Source organism: Siphateles boraxobius, unplaced genomic scaffold, assembly GCF_051911475.1.
Source record: "Siphateles boraxobius isolate OS27281-9 unplaced genomic scaffold, OSU_SipBor_1 29, whole genome shotgun sequence".
Taxonomy (NCBI): domain Eukaryota; kingdom Metazoa; phylum Chordata; class Actinopteri; order Cypriniformes; family Leuciscidae; genus Siphateles; species Siphateles boraxobius.
In genome coordinates, this window is record NW_027508908.1 from 160,844 (window position 1) to 179,635 (window position 18,792).

General features: G+C 38.5%; 2 protein-coding genes across 5 annotated transcripts; one reads left to right on the forward strand and one right to left on the reverse strand.

Moving 5' to 3' along the window:
• The first annotated feature begins 625 nt into the window (after positions 1 to 625).
• On the forward strand, positions 626 to 7,157 carry avpi1 (arginine vasopressin induced 1). Of its 3 annotated transcripts, none has more exons than XM_077245866.1 (4): positions 626 to 794; positions 2,156 to 2,214; positions 3,331 to 3,719; positions 5,277 to 7,157. In XM_077245866.1, exons 2-4 carry the CDS (start codon positions 2,209 to 2,211, stop codon positions 5,521 to 5,523), a joined length of 642 nt encoding a protein of 213 aa, XP_077101981.1. In that variant the 5' UTR covers positions 626 to 794; positions 2,156 to 2,208; the 3' UTR covers positions 5,524 to 7,157. The 3 variants fall into 3 exon arrangements, with proteins under 3 accessions (XP_077101981.1, XP_077101984.1, XP_077101983.1); XM_077245869.1 differs by having other exon boundaries at positions 681 to 794; positions 2,156 to 2,302; XM_077245868.1 differs by having other exon boundaries at positions 689 to 794; positions 3,337 to 3,719.
• Position 7,158: 1 nt separating this feature from the next.
• Positions 7,159 to 18,609, reverse strand: pi4k2a (phosphatidylinositol 4-kinase type 2 alpha). Of its 2 annotated transcripts, none has more exons than XM_077245836.1 (9): positions 18,133 to 18,609; positions 13,659 to 13,859; positions 11,245 to 11,376; positions 10,936 to 11,089; positions 10,470 to 10,531; positions 10,280 to 10,379; positions 10,004 to 10,137; positions 9,846 to 9,905; positions 7,159 to 8,013 (listed from the first exon to the last, which is right to left on the reverse strand). In XM_077245836.1, the coding sequence occupies exons 1-9, from the start codon at positions 18,469 to 18,471 to the stop codon at positions 7,852 to 7,854; spliced, it is 1,344 nt and encodes a 447-aa protein (XP_077101951.1). In that variant the 5' UTR covers positions 18,472 to 18,609; the 3' UTR covers positions 7,159 to 7,851. The 2 variants fall into 2 exon arrangements, with proteins under 2 accessions (XP_077101951.1, XP_077101952.1); XM_077245837.1 differs by having other exon boundaries at positions 9,846 to 9,901; positions 10,000 to 10,137; positions 18,133 to 18,570.
• Between the last annotated feature and the right edge of the window lie 183 nt (positions 18,610 to 18,792).

Genomic DNA, 18,792 nt, shown 5'->3' on the forward strand with positions numbered 1-18,792 from the left:
ATTTATGCTTATAGCAATGTATGTTCATCTTTAATGTTTTGCTTCAGGAAGCTGATGATACGTAATGGAAAAGTACAACTTACTGATGCAGAGCCAAATACTCTGTCTTCTGTTGCTGTTGGGAAATTATGAAAACAATTTGGAATCGTGACAGACTCTAAGAAAAATCATGCTCTTAGCTTTTAATAATTTTAACAATCACCTAATTCTTAAAGCTGATGCATTTTAAAGATTTATATAGCTTAGGCCTATACATGATGTAGCCTTATTAACACCACCAGAATGAAGTAACTGAGTTTCTCTCTCTCATTTTCTCGAGACAGTTTCGTATGTTGGCTTCAGTAGCAGCAGCACTGACGTCAATGAAGGACACCTTTCTCAGTGACACACACACACACACACACACAAACACACACACACACACACGCACGCACGCACGCACGCACGCACGCACGCACGCACACACACACACACACACACACACACACACACACACACACACACACACACACACACACACACACACACACACACACACACACACAAATGAGTGTTGTAATTGGCTGGAAGAAACTTGGAGGCGGGATGAATCTTCTATTCCAGTCTTCTCATTGGCCAGAGCGGTACAGTATGTGACGCGTCACAGCGTTAAACTTTTCTGTCCGTTCCGCTCGCTTGACACAGACAGAGACACACAGTCAGGCTGTTTACTACAGCATTCTGCTGCTTTACACAGAGCAATTCCAAAGATACAACATGCAAATGACACAAAGACACTAGTTCAGAGAGAAAAGGTGAGTAGTTTTCTGCATTATTGTGTCGTTAATATTCCTTTCATTTATTTTTCCTAGAGAGCAGCAAAGCGGATCCGAATTCCCACCTAGAAATACGGTTAACGCGATTATGCGCTTTGTGATCCTTCATTTCGTCACTCATAATTGAGCGTTTATTCTTGAACTTATGCTTTGTTATTTGCTATAATATGTTTTCATTAGCGCTTTTGTTGACTGTCCTCGCGCAGCTGTCACTGCGGATGTTCTTGCGCTCGTGCGTCACTTTAATGTCGTCACGTGACTCACCGTACTGCAAACTTGCACGGGCTTTGTGGCAAATTCCAGTCACCGAAGCAAATCAACTAAACCAGTTAATCGTGCATTTAATCTTTATTTTCCCGAGACATTTTAGAAACGAATCCAGAATGTACATCCAAACAATATCTACCTATAAAATTATACATCGCTCGAGTCTTCTAAGTTCGTTTGCATTTTAGATGACTTCGGTTGACGTAACGTTAACTTCATCGTTTGTTACGCGTCAACAAAACGCGAACGAGTCCTTTTCTGCAAAGACCAAATTATCACAAGCTAACCAGACATTCATGTTTATCTTTGAGCAATAATGCATTGTGTGGTTTATGTAAATAGCATATTCATACTTTAACTATTTTTTATAAGTACGTAGCCTACTATCCAGACTACCTGCAAGTGTGCAGTGAACAACAACATGCCTGTGCAGATGTATCCCACAATGCAGTGCGTTTAAATTAACATTGCATTTCCAGTGTGATAAATTAACTGGAAGTAATATGGGCCAGACTTGTAACATTTATTTCTCAGTTTGATGGGTCTGCCAATTTTGCGCTGCATTATGCAAACTGTTTGACAATAAATTGTAACACTGTGAAGTTAACAATACACAAGTATTCTGCTCTGACCATAGACACTGTATACTATTGTTCAGACCAGGGGAGCATGGGTTTGGCTGGTTAGCCCTGCAAATTACCCGCTGCTTGTAAATGTCGCAACTCATCATGTGACCAAAACCTCTTTCTACATTAAACCTATGAAACGATCCTTGTATTCTGTGTTTGTTCGTTGGCCAGAGGAGAATGAGCCTGGTTTCTCCCAAGGTTTTTTTTCTCCATTCTGCCACTGTTTTCTTTTAGATCTGCTGTTACACTTAAATGAACTGTTTGCATCGTTGAATCATTCTCCTGTTATTACTGTAAAGCTGCTTTGGAACAATCTGTATTGTATAAAGCACTATACAAAATTAAAAAGGTTATTCGACTTGACTTCTGACTTGATGTTTAACCAATGAACAGGGTTTTTTTATGGTCCTTAAGAGTAACATAGATTTGTTTTCCCCTGCTTAGACTGCTGTAATAATGGGCAATGGTGACTCAATGGCAGATAATAGCCTTTGTCAATGGAGGTCAGTAGGCTAATGTCTGAACTTGCGGTTTAAATACTCTTTTTCCAGTGACGTACCTACTTAAGGCAAGACACCACAGATAAACAGGGTAAAAAACAAAACAAAACTAGATTTCAGCATACTTTCCAAGTTAAATAATCACAGAACATTAAGACAATTAAAAAAAAAAAGTGATGATCTAATTAAACATGCGTCGATTTGCATACATTTCCAAAACAGAAAGGTTCAAAATTGTTTAATTTTTGTTGTTTTTACAGATGGGACTTTGGATTTCTCTTTAACACATCAACAGCCATAAAAATACATTCTTACCATGTTTTTAGGAATAAAATGTTATATGAAGAAGTAAAATCCTTCAAATATAGATAGGAATATGTATGGTTTGATATGTAAGTGCTGCTGAATTGGAAAATTACCTTGAAAAATAAACATTGTATTTGAAATCTACAGACGCAAATAGATAAGTGTCATAACATAAACACTTAAATGTGTATTTTGCATTTTTTCGTTCCAATAGTCCAGAACACGTTATAAAAGATCCCCGCACATGACAGCGGACAAAAATATACATCTCAAAATCTCAAAATGAACCAATTCATGGAATAACTCATGAAATGAAACCAATTCATGAAATAATTGTTTTACCTGTATTTTCTTGCCATAAAGCTTTTTTTGTCATAAATAAATAAATATATATTTTGTCCCACGAATTAAGAATTTGTTCCCTCATTTTAGTAAATTGTGGCCATGATGTACTAATTCGTTCCGTCGTTTTAAGTAAAACATGCAAAGCAACAAATTATTACAATGTGTTAAAAATTTTCTAAAATTATGAAATAAATTCTTAATTCGTTACCACAATATATAGGCATATACAGTATGTATTAAAAACATCTTTACAGTCATATACAAAACTACAGTAGTCAACATTTGAAGTGGATCAAAACCTTTCATCAAAGTTATACATGAATTGTGAACAATACCTGTTCTTGTCTCAGGACAACTTTGATGAACTTTTTTGATCCACTTAAATGTTGACTACTGTAGTTTACACAAACGTTGCATGTGGGCTTCTCAGAAGTGCTTCATACCCCTCATGACCCTCTTGCCCCACAGATGGAGGACGTGGCCTCAGCCCCGGCTCTCGCAGGCCCGTCCCAGCCCACGTTTCCCCGCCCGTCGGCCTCCGAGCGTCGCAACCGCAAGTCCGGCACGGCCAACATCTTCCAGGGTGTGAACCTGCGGCAGCTGAAGCGGCTCTTCCAGGCGGCGGGCGACCCGGACGCGGAGCAGAGAGCCCGGATGGTGTGGGGGAACCGGAGAGCTGAGGACGGGGGGGATCGGGAGGAGGAGGCGGAGGATGGCGGGATGGCGGAGGTGGAGACGGGTCTGGCACAGGCGCTGGTGGGACTCAGAGTCCGAGCGAGGAACAGAAGCGGCCTCAGGGTGGAGTCTCATAAAGACACGACGGGAACGAGATGGGTCCGAGCGTTTGGACACCTCAGGTGAGAGACACTGAAACTGGTGCATGAGAACATAGGGTTTTTTTTGTTGAGTAATGTAAGCATTGAATTTTGGCTAAGAATTTAGTCCTCAGTCGTACCAACTCAAACTGACGTGATCTACAAAATAAAGGCTATTTTTGGTTTTGTTAACTGTCACTTTAAAGCATTGTAACGCTTGTATATCGAATTGCAATTCCTTCAAGAAGGCACATTTAGTTTCATTAGCAGATGAAATGCAACTAAAACTGTCAATTAAAGCATCTTTTTTTTTGGGTGAATCTCACAAAACCTATCAAGAACATGTTCAGGTCACATTTTACCTCAAAATCAAAAGATAAACAATAAGATGACATATTCTGCATAAAGGAACTGAAGCTTACTTTAGGATAATTTCCCCTAAAAACAATGCAAAAGTAATTCTCATTACTTCCAATGCAAAAATACTGATAGATTTTTTTAATGTAATATATTTATGTATATATGACTATATTTTAATAATATATATTATTTATTTAAAAAAACAATACTCATTCTTGTTACTTGCAATGTATTATAGTACTATAATAATAATATTTATATCAGTAAACTATTTTTTAGGTTAAAAAAAACCCCAAACAAACCTCATTCTCATTACTGGTAATGCAAAAATAATAATGCTACATTATTTATATTAGTAAAGTATTTATACATCATATTGGCATTTGTTTACTGCCTTTTGTGCTGATTGCAATAATAATAATAAAAAATCATTGTATTGCCGAATTTTAGTTTACAATGTTTTATTCCAATAAAATGCATATTTCAGAATGAGAATTAAAAAAAAAATAGTGAAAATGTGCTTAGGTGTCATAAAAAAAGTTGCAAAAACACATTTTTCATTTGTTTTTGGGGTTATATGTGGCTCGGACATGATTTTGCAGGGTCCATCCTTGTAGATTTACTTAAATGTCTATAAAGCTATATTCTGATGCACATGGCAACTACATCAGCTTTACTGCCACTGTGTGTGTGTGTGTGTGTGTGTGTGTGTGTGTGTGTGTGTGTGTGTGTGTGTGTGTGTGTGTGTGTGTGTGTGTGTGTGTGTTAATTGAAACATGCTAATCTCAACAAATGTAGGTGATGAGATCAGCCACTCAACCCTGGCATGCTGAAGACCCTGTAATCAGACTAGAAAAACCACGGGTCACACACCTGTGAACATTAGATAACGCATAAGAATACTGTAATCATTCAATTCAATTTATTTATATAGCGCTTTTCACGATACACATCGTTTTAACGCAGCTTTACAGAAAATGCATGTGTCCACATTACAATTTAGAGTGATCTGATTTAGAAGTTATGTATTTCAGAAATATACATATACAAAATCAGTTAGCTAAACATTTATTAATTTAAACAATGTAATAATTTAATGCAGAAACAATGAGCTCATTGAAGCAATGAATACTTGTTTGTTAACAAACGATTATGACATTTAGAAAAATGTAGCATTGGTATATAATATAATGATCTGCATCTAATAAGTTGATGCATTATTATTTTATCATCCATAAGGATCAACGAGTGCTCACTGGGACCGACGTCTGAAGTCACAACTGGAGAAGATAAAGACGACAATGATAACGATGATTCGTCTGCTTTGGGAGCCTGTGGAGGACAGAGCTCTTCTGAAGCTGGATCATGTGATCAAGGTGACTTCCCCGAGGAAGAGACTCAGGGACCCTCGGGTGGCCCTCGCTGGAGCTGGAACACCGTTCCAGAGAAAGATCCCGAACGCTACCTGCACCGGATCCGACACTAATGTCCACAACGGGAAGTGGAGCAGTGTGGGATTACCGAATGCATTCAATCAGATTACAGCCTGGGAGACTCTCCGTCAGCACAGATTTACTTGAAGCTGCTGCCTCAATCAAACACTAGTCTTAATCGAGCAACGATCAACACTACAGCACCTGACACTAACAATAATCCCGCAGGATAACAGACCTGCTGTACCTTAATGAACACTTTTTACGGGTTTGTGCCATTCGCGCATCCTCGGACCCGATTGCACAACAGCAGTCAACACAACACACTATTAGAGGGTTAGTTCACTCAAAAGTTGGTATTTATACTCATGCTCGCGTTGTTCCAAACCCCAGATGACAGAACACAGATATTCATGCTGCACTTTTCTACAAAACCCGCGTGAATGGTGTTGAGCTCCAGAAAATGACACAAAATCACAGCAAAACTGGTTAAAAATAGAGCTCATGCATCATGAGTCAAGTCATGTGACTTCAGGAGATTTGTAATATACTGCATGAATCATATAGACTATTTTAAACTGCCTCTTTGGTCTTTTTGTTTTTGTAGGGACGCACCGATATGGAAATTTTGGCCGATAACCGATACCTCTTTATATTTGAAAGCCGATATCCGATATATTGGCCGATAAATCTAAATCCAAAATTTTTTATAATTTTTGAGAGCCTGATTATAAAAACAAAAGTCTCACCATTAAAAGCCATGTTCAGGATAATGTTCTCATTATAATTTTATGTAGCCGATATGACAGACTTGCGCTGCACATGTTGCACTTCACTATATTTTCCTTTTTTGAAGTGATTCCAATCATATTTCAAGCAATTTAAAATCAAGACTGAAGTGTCTCAGCTGAAGGAAATAATCCATTATATATCGGCTTTAAAATATCGGCCTAATTTTCTTATCGGGCTGATAACGATAACATTAAAGATGAACATATCGGCCAAAACCGATATGGTGGCCGATATATCGTGCGTCCCTACTGTTTTGTGTCCATGCCCATTCAGTCATTGTGTTTGTGTTCATTGTAATTATATTGAACGGAAACTGTACTGGTATGGAACAACTTGGGTGAATAACTGACAAAAGTTTAATTTTTGGTGAACTCTCTCTTTAAATGCAGTGATGTAAGTCTCATTGAAGCTTCCAGAGCCCCTGACAGCTTTTATTTACCACTTATATCAATGTATGGGGCCGAAGAGTGTTGGATTTCTATTATTTAACGATATATGCTTGCATTGTTTCCTCCAAAACACTAGTTTCTCAGTAGTCCCTTTTTTCAGGGAGTGTTCTGCCTTCCAGTGGTATTTAATGTTCAATATCTTAAAATATAGAAGAATGTATTTGCATTTGCTGCGACAGTGCATTCTCTTCGAATCATTAGTCGTTTTAGCCTGTGGTAAATGTGTAAATGATGCATTAGTATAGAGGTATGCTGGACACTAATCATTAGTGCTGAATATTTAATGTCTTCTTCTGTCACTTCGACAGACTTTTCGAAGCAATACAGATGAAAATATGTAGCCAAAATCCATTTCTCTGAACACTACAACATGCACAAAAACAAGAGTTATTTTTTCTCATTGTCACTAAGCTGGAAGTTCCAATAAAATAGTTTTTGAAATGAAACTCGAGTCCGTTCTTTTATTGAGTATCGCACTGTTATAGCTTTAGCATCTTTCATTAAATACATTACATACAAATCATACAGTCCATTGTCACGTTTTAAGGTCAGTTTTTTTGACACCTGTGAATACACTTTTTAAAAAATTATAATATCTTCTGATTTTCAAACGAAATCAAACTATGAAGACAAAGAAGGATGATGTCACCGTGAGAATGGAACGTTCCAGTGTTTCTGCACATGCTCAGTCGAGCTCCGAGGAGACTCCGCCTCCAGACAGACAAGTGCACGTAAAAAATGTAGAAAAATATAATGCTAACGGGGAAAAAAACAGGGGAGAAAGTGTGTGACTTTTCAATGATTGTGAGGAAAAAACAAAACTAACAAAGGCAAGAAAAAACAGAACACGCCTATGAATGAGAGTTGAGCAGTAGTTCCAGTCGTCAAGCGTGGAGGTTTCACTACAGCGGAAAGTTTCTCCTTCACTGTCTTACTGACATGCAAGTCATTCTGCAAGTTCATACGGTGTAACAGTCCACAAAGCAATGCTCTCCTTCAGAAATATGTGTGTGGAAAAGGCTTCTCGTCGATTACTGGATCTTTTCCCACTTTCATTTGTTCCCAAATTGCAAATGAAAAACAAAAATGCAACTAAAATCAGGTTGCACACACACATACACACACAGATAAAAGCCCGGATCACCACCAGGTGAAGAAGGGTCTTCTGCTTTGGAAGCTCTGCGTGTAGGACTCGCTGTTGGCCCGCTGTGGCGCTAGTGCCGTCTCCACGATGACCGGCGGCATCTGCACCAGCTGGAGCGGCGTCTTGCCTTCCCGCAGCGCCTGGCTCAGATTCAGGATCTAGAGGAGCGCAGGACAGGGAATGAGCGGGAACATCTCAGCGGGAGAAGTGCATTGAAAGAGATGTCGAGAATGAGAGCTGCTCCCAGAGTTTAAGCTATTTTTCTTGCAATTTTAGCCTGCATAGTTTTTGAACCGTATTAGAGTTCACATGAATCATTACCCTTCTTGAAAACTTCAGGGTAAGGACCTTTTCAATGTTTAAATTATGTCTTTCCACATCAATTACTATCCAATGGCTCTGTTTACTCCTGGTATTAAGATGCGTTTTGGCCGATTGGACCACAAGTGGACGATGCTAAAGGTGTAAATGGGGTGTAAAACGCTTTGAGCTCGTCCACTTTCCACTACTTCTAGAGAAAGTTGAAAACGCATTCGACCGGATTGCTTTCGTAGTGTAAACACTCTTGTGATCGAATGTGTTCAAACAGCCACAAAAGACAGTCTTCTCTCCGTCTACTGATCTAATGCGTGAACATTATGGGAAGAGCTCTAGCCAGAGGGGATTTAAACTATCGGCTGGAGACCCACATTTGGTTTGAAGATGAAAAACGTACCAAGCACAATCTTCGTGTTTTTCTGTCGTCACCCGTCGTGTTCATATTTCGCGTAAATTGCTAGAGCTTATTTCATCCATTAGATTGAAAGATCTGAAAAAGACCCTACATTTACCCACCCGTAAACCCTCCCCTCGAAGAAATCAGGACAGAAGTGTTTGAAAGTGGACAAAAGGACAGATTAAAACACCAGGTGTGAACGGGAATGTGTCTCCCTCGTCTACTTGTGATCCGATCGACCAAAACGCGAGTAAACACGGCCAGATTTATCACAATATTCATTTCATGCCATTATTGTGGAAGGAAATGCATTGCAGATGTTTGTTAGACCTCAAGAATTAATGTAAACATAACTTGTTTGAGAAAGCTGCCTTTTAATTTAGGAACCATTAAGTCAGTTTTACTTTATTTCACTGAAAATTCTGTAATCTGTTTAATTTTTTAGTTTTTTGGATTCTGCGTTCATCATAATTATCGAAATGGTGTCTAATGAAATTTTCATAAAAGGTTACACTTTATTTTAAGGTTAACTACATGTACTTACTATAGGGTTAAGTTTAGGGTTAGTTACTTGGGTTACACTTTATTTTAAGGTGTAATTGTTCCAGTGTAAAATATTTAAGTACTGAGTAATATTAATTAACTACATGTACTTACTATAGGGTAAGGGTAGGCAGGGTTTGGTTGCATGCAATTCTGCATAATTTACTGTTATTACTATGTGAAGTACATGCAACAAGGACACTAAAATAAAGTGTTACCGTTACTTGTAATTATGCATAATTTACTGTTATAACTATAGTAAGTACATGTAATAACATGTAACTACATCACCTTAAAATAAAGTAATACCTCATAAAAAGTTAATCACCTTGTAAAATGTTATGAAAAATAAAATATAGCAATTAATTGCATTTTTATTTTTGTCAAATAAGTTCTCCTATATAAAATCATATAATAATATTAATTTTAAGGAAAATGCAGTACTTTTTACTATACAATAGTAATATATGTCTGTCATAATTTCAAGAAAAAACAAACTTTTATTTTGGCGGGATGTCATGAAGACTTTTGAGTTTCAGTGCGTATTTGACGTCAGACGCTAAATATAAAATATTACTCAAAAGTTTATTATCGATATTGTGGGTTTATATTTCTCAATGAATATCAATACTGATTTATTGCCAAGCCTTACCGGATAATATAATACTACTATAAATCAGGTTAGTGTTTTCAGTGCCTTTAAACACAACTAAAAAGATGTTAAAGACTCACCTGTCCCCTCATTACTGAGACCTGCTTCTTGAACTGTCCTCGGTCAAAGCCCGGATCTTTCTGTCAAAGTTAATGCAAGTATAAAGTCAATACTGAGCATTAATTTCATAACATATACAAACATATCGGCGAGTCCCCAGCTAAATTTAATGACTTGCCTTAAAAAGCTCATATAGATCTTCCTCAAGGTCTTTGATGAAGTTTGGGTCGGAAAATTTGGGAAGAACTAAATCTCGGATCTCTTGGGAAAACGCAACTTTAGCCTGTGGCAGCCACGCCCAGTAAAACGGATCTACAGGAAAACACACTCAATAAATACACTGAACTACAACAAATGAATGAACAAGTTGGTATTTAATACTTTTCATGAATATTACAATGTGATTGGCCAGTAGATGATCATGTGTTTGTGAGGTGGATGATGATTGGCTTACAGGCTCTCCATGAATCCGGGTGTTTGAGAGGGAAGGCCAGACCATTGTCAATGGCTGCCAGTTTAATGATGGGGTCCTTCACTAACACCCAATCACTGTCCTGAATGATAAACACAAACATGAACATGAAAACACAAGAAAGGGATGGAAAATCTCACATAAATATCTAAAATAGCAGCTGGTTACTCACCCTGTTGCTTGACGTATCCATCGGATAGTCATATTTTATGAGCCAGTTGTCATTTCCTCGGTCTACAGATCCATGCAACCACACAAACAAACAATATGTGTTAAAATAAAGACGATACATCCTCTGGTGCTCTTTGCGTGTTTTATTGAATATTTTAGTGGATTTTTTTTAATAAAATAATCTTTTGGCTGCAGTACCAAAAGTGTCCACTAGATAAAATTTGTCTGCCATTCATTTCCAATCCGGTCCGCGAGGAGCACAAGTGTGACAAGTTTATTCAGGACCATTTAACCTTTTCGAATCATGTCCATGATTATTTTTTTGCGTTCACATAGCAAGTGCCAAAACCTTTACCAATTTTCGTACTATTCCAATGAAGTAAAAATTCGGGGGAAAAAATGACCGAAGAGCAACAGAAGGTTAAAATGTGTTTTAGTCTTTTTGTTTGGCCTTTGCCTGTGGTTACCTGTGTTTCTGATTATGTAATCCAGCACCACCAGTCTCTCAAACTGTAGCTGGAGTTGGCGATTAGTGTTTTCGGGTAAAGGCTCGGCTTCGAACCGACGCAGCCAGAAATCTGCGTCTTTATACCCCTCTACGAAGAGCTGGAATGAGCCCACCTGCAAAAGCCAATAGAAACCAGTTCACAAACCTACAACAGCCAACAGAAACTAGCATCACACAATTATGTTAAAATAACACCGTATAAACCTACAAGAGCCAAAAATGTGTCATCTTCATCCAGGCAGAAAGGTGGCGCTGTTATGAAGCTTACCTTAGGTGGCAGGCCAATCCTGTGGAAGCGTTGGCCCACCTTGGGCACTTTTTCTAAAGCTAACCTCTTTCCTCTGGACTTTACTCGATCGATGGCACTGTAATTAAAGGTCTCGCTGGCTAAATACACCACCTAAGAGAAAGAGAGCACAGTAGTAGTCTCAGTATTTGAGTTTCTTGCCATATCAGCATCACAAGGTATTACATGGCAGATACATATTAAACAATTAAGAACATAATATCATAAGTACAATATGATGAAAACAAACTTAGACCAAACAACAAAACAAAAAAAGAATAAGTACATGTCCAAAATTAATATAATTCAAAGATGTACTTTTGCTAAAAATTGTAAAAAAGAAATTTTCTCGATCCATAAATAAGTCCTTAAACGTTTGTCCTGATAAAAAGTGGCGTCTCATAACATTAAAGATTGGGCAGTCAAAGAATATGTTTTACAAACAAGTTGGTACTACAGTATTGAAAGAAAGCACAGAGAACGCTTTATATAGGGATGGGTTCACACTTGTAGTTTGGTTTGCTTGGTTCGTTTGGTCCAGACCACATAAAAAAATACATTTATTCCTGGTTCGCTTAGCGTTCACATTGGCATTTTAACACAGAACCTAAAGATACTGAACCTAAAGGCATAGGGGGACACGTTCACAATCTGATTGGTCGGCTTTTACTACGGATATTTAAAACAGCAGCAGGAATCCTTCCGTCACTCACACACTCACTCACACACTCACACACTCACACACTCACACACTCACTCACTCACACACTCACACACTCACTCACTCACTCACTCACACACTCACACACTCACTCACTCACTCACACACTCACACACTCACACACTCACACACTCACTCACACACTCACTCACACACTCACTCACACACTCACACACTCACACACTCACACACTCACACACTCACACACTCACACACTCACACACTCACTCACACACTCACACACTCACACACTCACACACTCACTCACACACTCACACACTCACACACTCACACACTCACTCACACACTCACACACTCACACACTCACACACTCACACACTCACACACTCACTCACACACTCACACACTCACACACTCACACACTCACTCACACTCACACACTCACTCACTCACACACTCACTCACACACTCACTCACACACTCACACACTCACACACTCACACACTCACACACTCACACACTCACACACTCACACACTCACTCACACACTCACACACTCACACACTCACACACTCACTCACACACTCACACACTCACACACTCACACACTCACTCACACACTCACACACTCACACACTCACACACTCACGCACACGCACTGCTATGGGCAACATCACGACTATGATGAGAAAAAACTTGAGGATTCTGTTCGGTTTAGGGTCACATCATGTCCTGTTTTTGGTTGTCTTTGTTCCATGTTGTGTTCATATTTCATTCGAACTGCACCAGTTAATTTGGAAGCGGATCGAGTCTCATCTTTCCAGCGTCTCGGTCCGCTTGTTTGGTGCACCAGTGTGCAGACGAAAGCGTTCACACTTATTCAAATAAATCACACTAACAGAGCAATCACACTTTAGGGTTCACTTTAATCAACCAAAAGTGCAAAGTGTGAACATACCGTCAAACCAAAATATATCCAGACACCTTCAACATTTCTTACATTATCACAGTTTATTATAGTTTAGAAAACGGTAATAAAATATGAAATGAAATCAGAGTTATCAAATCAGTTGATATTTCACTGGTTTTGTCCATCCTTCTGTTAGACTGTCTCACAAATGAATTATGTTGAATATCTGTCATCTGTTAAATGTAACTACACAATTAGATAATACCAGTTTAGCTCAACCGATTACCAAGCAATGCTTCATCATGTTCAGTCTGTGCTGTGAAAAGATCACGTGAGCAATTACAGAAAAAACAATTCAGCAAAACATGGTCAGCTCAAAGTGTCTAAATAATTTTTGCTCCCAAATTTTTGATAAATTTTACTGGTAGTCCACTGTATGAATAATTTTTGGGTATAATATGTCAGAGTTTACTTTATTTAGCTTTCCTCACTTACATAAATGAACTATAGTGCCACTATCAAAAATGATATCTGATGTCTGAATATTTTTTGGTTTGACTGTAAACCCTAGGACATGTCTGTCTTCTCTGTCAACACTCAGCAATAGCGCTGGTGTGCGAGTGTGAGGTAACCGTTATGTTTAGCCGTGCGGTTGACTAGTTTGTTTTTATGTGTGGCAACAACAGGAAATGAAAGAGGTTGACTAACAAACACGAAACTCTCACGACTAAACATTCTCACGTCCTCGTTCACCTTGGTTTTGGTTTCAGTGAATATGCCCATATGTGGGTGTAGTTGTCATACCTTGGTGCGCGGCACGATGTTGAGCTCTAGTTTCTGGTCCACTAAACTGGCGCCGGCTTCTGACAGGTAACCCTGATTCAACACCAGACAGTCCCGGCCGAAACAGCACGGACAGCAGAGCTTCTGCAGCCATTTGGTCCATTTGGGGTTCAGCTGGCCGTACGGTTCCTCGTTCTTTGGTTTATAGACTCCGATGACCTTCTGTTGGGGAAAAAATAAGAGATTGCAGGTCAGGTTTTCTGTTGGACCTGTTTTAGCTTGTTGGTGGAAAAACATTTAAAGTCAAGAGAGAAATCCCTTCAATGCTACAGTACACTTTATATCTCACTTCCAAGGCTCTGTTTACTCCTGGTATTATAAGATGTTTTTTGGCCGATTGAACCACAAGTGGACGATGCTAAACGTGTAAAGGGGGTCTAAAGCTTTTTGAGCTCCACCACTTCTAGAGGAAGTTGAAAACGTATTCGACCGGATTGCTTTCGTAGTGTAAACACTCATGTGGTCGAATGTGTTCAAACAGCCACAAAAGACCGTCTTCTCTCCGTCTACTGATCTAATGCGTGAACATTATGGGAAGAGCTCTAGCCAGACGGGGTTTAAACTATCGGCTGGAGATTCATGTTTGGTTTGAAGATGAAAAACATATCAAGCACAATCTTCTGAATAATCTCCGATCATCTTCTGATGATCTCTGTTTTTCTGTCGCCTCCAGTCGTGTTCATATGTTAATAGCGGGAGCTTATTTCATCCATTAGATCGAAAGACCTGAAAACACACACATTTACCCGCCCATAGACCCTCCCCTCGATGAAATCAGGACAGAAGTGTTTGAAAGTGGACAAAAGAGACGGATTAAAACACCAGGTGTGAACGGGAATGTGTCTCCCTCGTCTACTTGTGATCCGATCGACCAAAACACATCTTAATACCAAAAGTAAACAGGGTCTGAGACCAGAATAACATTTACAACTTCATGCTAAACCAAGTGCGCTACGTTTTCAGTAATACCAGATGCTTTCCAGAAATGTGTAATTATTTTGAGTTTAAAACACTGCAACTGCAAAGCAACAGTTTGCACACTGTCGTTCAAAAGTTTGCCATAAGTACGTTTTTTTTAAAGTAATTAAAACTTTTATTCAGCAAGAATGATCAACTGTGACAGTAAAGACATTTATAATGTTACAAAAGATTCTATTTCAAATAAATGCTGTTCTTTTGTCATATTAGAGTGATTTCTGAAGGATCATGTGACACTGAAGACTGGAGTAATGATGCTGAAAATTCAGCTTTGATCACAGGAATAAATTACAGTTTAACATATATTCGCAAAAACAGTTTTTTTATATTGTAATAATATTTCACAATATTTCTGTTATTACTGTATTTTTCATCAAATAAATTGGGATTGGTGAGCAGAAAAGACTCTTTCAAAAACATTAAAAATCTTACAGCCATGCAAGCTTATACGCCCCACATAGTTAACTCAACAGTTACTCATTCTTCCTTGTTTTCAGACACATTATTGATTTCCACATCTAAAAGTGACATTTAACAAAGACTTCATCTGGTCTCCGTGACTCATCTCTGATTTGATTTGAAGTGAATGAGAAACTGGCCCGGCGCACCACCTGACGTGCATGTGGTCATGTGCTCAGACACTCACTAGTGAGCAGATGAAGCTCGCAGGCAACAGTGTTCACTGCAGACAGGTCGAACACCAGCCCTTCACATCAGATCAACTCACTTCTGACCCCTACAGTCTGACTAACTAAACACATCATGACTAATAATCATGTGCTAACTGATTAAGGCAAGTCAACCTTTCCTAACTTACTTCAGAAATAAAAAATGAGTTTGTTTGCAGCTTGTATGTGTGTGTGTGTGTGTGTCACTTCTGACTGAAAGCTCACAACCTTTTCCACTTGTATTTTCAGGTTAAACATTCAACTCTTTAAACTACACTAAAATTAAACCAGAACCGAATAACACGATGGGCCCGAGAACTACCACAGAAAACGTAGTAAATCTCAATTCCTCTTCATCTTGACGAAGTGAAACTGTTTGTTCAACTCCATCTTTTCTACAAGGATTAACATTCACTCAGTTCTGAAAAGGCACAATAAAACAATCAGTCGGTTTGTGATAAATATAATCAATAGAACTCATTTTAAACTTTGAACACTCGTCGAATGAAGCGAATCAAAGTGCAAACCGGGTCCAAAGAGTTTTGAGGCTTTGTGATTCTGTGGCTGAATGAAAGAAAGCCTCATACACGTCTAACACACAAGTCATATGGCAGAAATTAGGCGGTTTAACGCATGTGACAAGTCTTAAACCAGGTCTTAAACTATGACTCTCTCATGGTTATTCCAGGGTTTCATTTAAAGAAGTGAGGAACTGTCTATTTACTGATGAAATACCCATCATTACTAAATAACCCTTCACAGTTCTGTATTTTTAAAATACTTTTGAAAATAAACCCGTCACACTTCTCTCTGCTGTATACTAGATGTCAGGGTTGTTATTGTTAATGTAAAACTACTAAACATAATTGTTGATCCAATAAGTGTCATTGAATCATTGTATTAAATAAGTTTAGTCCATTTTAAATAGCTACTAAAATTAATAAAAAAAGCTAAATAGAAACATTGTGACAAAAGCACATATAATTTAAAAAAAAAAATTTAAGTTAGAAAAAATTCTAAATACCATAAGTTATAATAAAGTTAAAATAATACTAAAATAACAATGCACACAGGAGAAATCTGTCATTATTTCTAAACACTCTTTGCATTTAGAAAGTTACAGCCCGACTGACAACAATGACCAATACAAATATTTAACTTGATTTTACTTCAGCTGAAGACTTACTTATGTCTTATGTACACTTATGTCTTCTCTGTAAGCAAATAAACATGGAAACTTTACAATAAGGACCCACTAATTAATGCATTTACTAACATGAGCATGAGCAATACATTAATCTTTTTTTTTAGAAAAGATATTTTTTTTCTATGTTGAAAAGAAACAACATAGAATTGTTAATTGTTAATTTGTGTTAGATCAGGTCAATTTAATAATGTTAATAGATACAACTTTTTGATTTTAATACTGTATTAGTAAAACGTTACAGAATAAAATACAGAATAAGGTTATTCTCTTTTTAAAGACGACACTTCGCAGATTATTGCTGAAGTGAAAGCGAAATTAAAAAATGAAAGTTTACTGTAAGGCAAATGTACTGTACTAAAAGAAAATATTTTATTCAAAATATATTTTACAAAAATAAATTTCTATAAAATCAAAGCCATATGTCTAACCAAGTTGTTTTCCAAATTTGAAGTTGATATCACAAAAATTAAAGTTCCCATGAGATTTTGTTCCAGGCGTAATACCAAAAATAGCCAACGGGGGAAACCCACAATCCATTGAATGTTTTTTGATGCGTTCTCCTTTAACAAATTAATACATTTCTGTCACAATATCATAAAACAGTCACTTTATATGGAACCTTGAGACTCGGACCTTTCCAACGATATGTGATTTGTCAAGATTAGAAAAACCTGGGGGGGAAAATAGAAAAATTGACTCCGCCCACTAGGGGAGGAGCCGCTAAAAGGATTTAAAGTGCCGTTTCCATGGTAACTCAATGCCAAATTTCAAAACGTTTTTATTAAATTTTGAGTGTTTGAAGCTTTCAAGTGATAGCTAATTTATGATGATCGCTCAAATTTGTGACATAACAGTACCAAGGGGTCAACAAATGCCTTTATTATTAGTTCATTTTTAACTAATGTAGTTAATGTTAATAAATGGAATATTATAGTATCTTCCTGATCAAGCCGATCTGTGTCTTTTATGAGCGCTGTTAACCGAACATACAGGTTTCATATAATAGTAGTGCGTATCTGCTGGGTAATTGACAGCATGATAATAAAGCACTGCTCTGTCATTTCACTGAAGAGAGAGAGAGAGAGAGAGAGAGAGAGAGAAAGTGCTGGTAAGCCTTTATTTTATTGACCTAAGACCTAGTGAGCTGCCAACCGAGGCATCATGCCCAAAACAGTCTAATGTTGGCACAGATGTTGAACTACAGCCCTGATAAAGCTGCAGTCCGACCCTTACCTCCATTTTACCTGTTTTTACCTCCACACATCACATGTCTCATTCATCATTTTTATAATTAAGGATTGCACATCTAGGTCTGAAACAATGATAGAGGTGTGAAAAGTTTCAGATTTTCAATACCACATTAATTGGATAAAAATATATAAAGTCCCTGCAGTTGAAGAAACGTCCTGTAAAAGCTCAAACTTCAGATGTGTGTTTTTTGCATCACTCGAGGCCTGACCTGATGACACAGCTGTTACTGTGATCTCATCAATACAGTTACACACACACAACACGCTCAGCTCGTGAATAATGCGCATGAAACTGATTATATGTAACGATTACAGATATGATGAACTCTCACCCCTGTTGAATCTTTGACGAAGTAGCTGCCACTGGAGCCCTGATAGATGCGCTCCGGGTAAATGCCCTCCTCGATGGCCCGTTCTGCCTTCCGGATAATCTCTCTAAACTCCGGGTCCTCCGGGAACTCGTTCCTGTGCGGGTCCCGCGGCGACGCACCTCGATCGCGGTCCAGAAGCGGCTGTCGCTCGCGGCTCCGTCCGGGACTCCCAGCCGGCAGACGCACCACTGAACCCGGCGTGCCTCCAAAGCCACCCCGGGGACTCGTCGGCTCGGTGGGACCGTAGCTGAAATCGTTAGAATCGCGAAGCGGAGAGACTAGTGGGCTCGTTTCGTCCATCACGGAGAAGGGGGAATGGGGGACTTACACGGGACAAGCGTTTGTTTGTTTGTTGCTGTAATGAAATGATGCGGCTTCGTACAGCAAATCGCCAACAAACAAGTCACATGACATGACAGCCCGCTTCCGGATAGAGGCGGGGACGCTGCGTCATCTCAATGGCACTAGCCAATCGGCGCTCGAGAACGCACTTGTTTTTACATATGCACACTGTGATTGGTTAGAATTGCACCACCCACATCGAGCATGTGACAAAAAGCACAACATCACTCGAGTTAACATTAGAATTTTAAACGTTGAGAAGATATGAATATGAGTAGG

Excerpts from the sequence above, each read along its gene's own strand:
- pi4k2a (XM_077245836.1), bottom strand. The coding sequence starts at position 18,471 with ATGGACGAAACGAGCCCACTAGTCTCTCCGCTTCGCGATTCTAACGAT. Across the intron at positions 11,377-13,658 it reads ACATCGTGCCGCGCACCAAG|GTGGTGTATTTAGCCAGCGA; the intron begins GTATGACAACTA and ends TCTTTCTCTTAG. Across the intron at positions 8,014-9,845 it reads TCTCAGTAATGAGGGGACAG|ATCCTGAATCTGAGCCAGGC; the intron begins GTGAGTCTTTAA and ends GCGCTCCTCTAG.
- avpi1 (XM_077245866.1), top strand. Across the intron at positions 3,720-5,276 it reads CGAGCGTTTGGACACCTCAG|GATCAACGAGTGCTCACTGG; the intron begins GTGAGAGACACT and ends ATCATCCATAAG.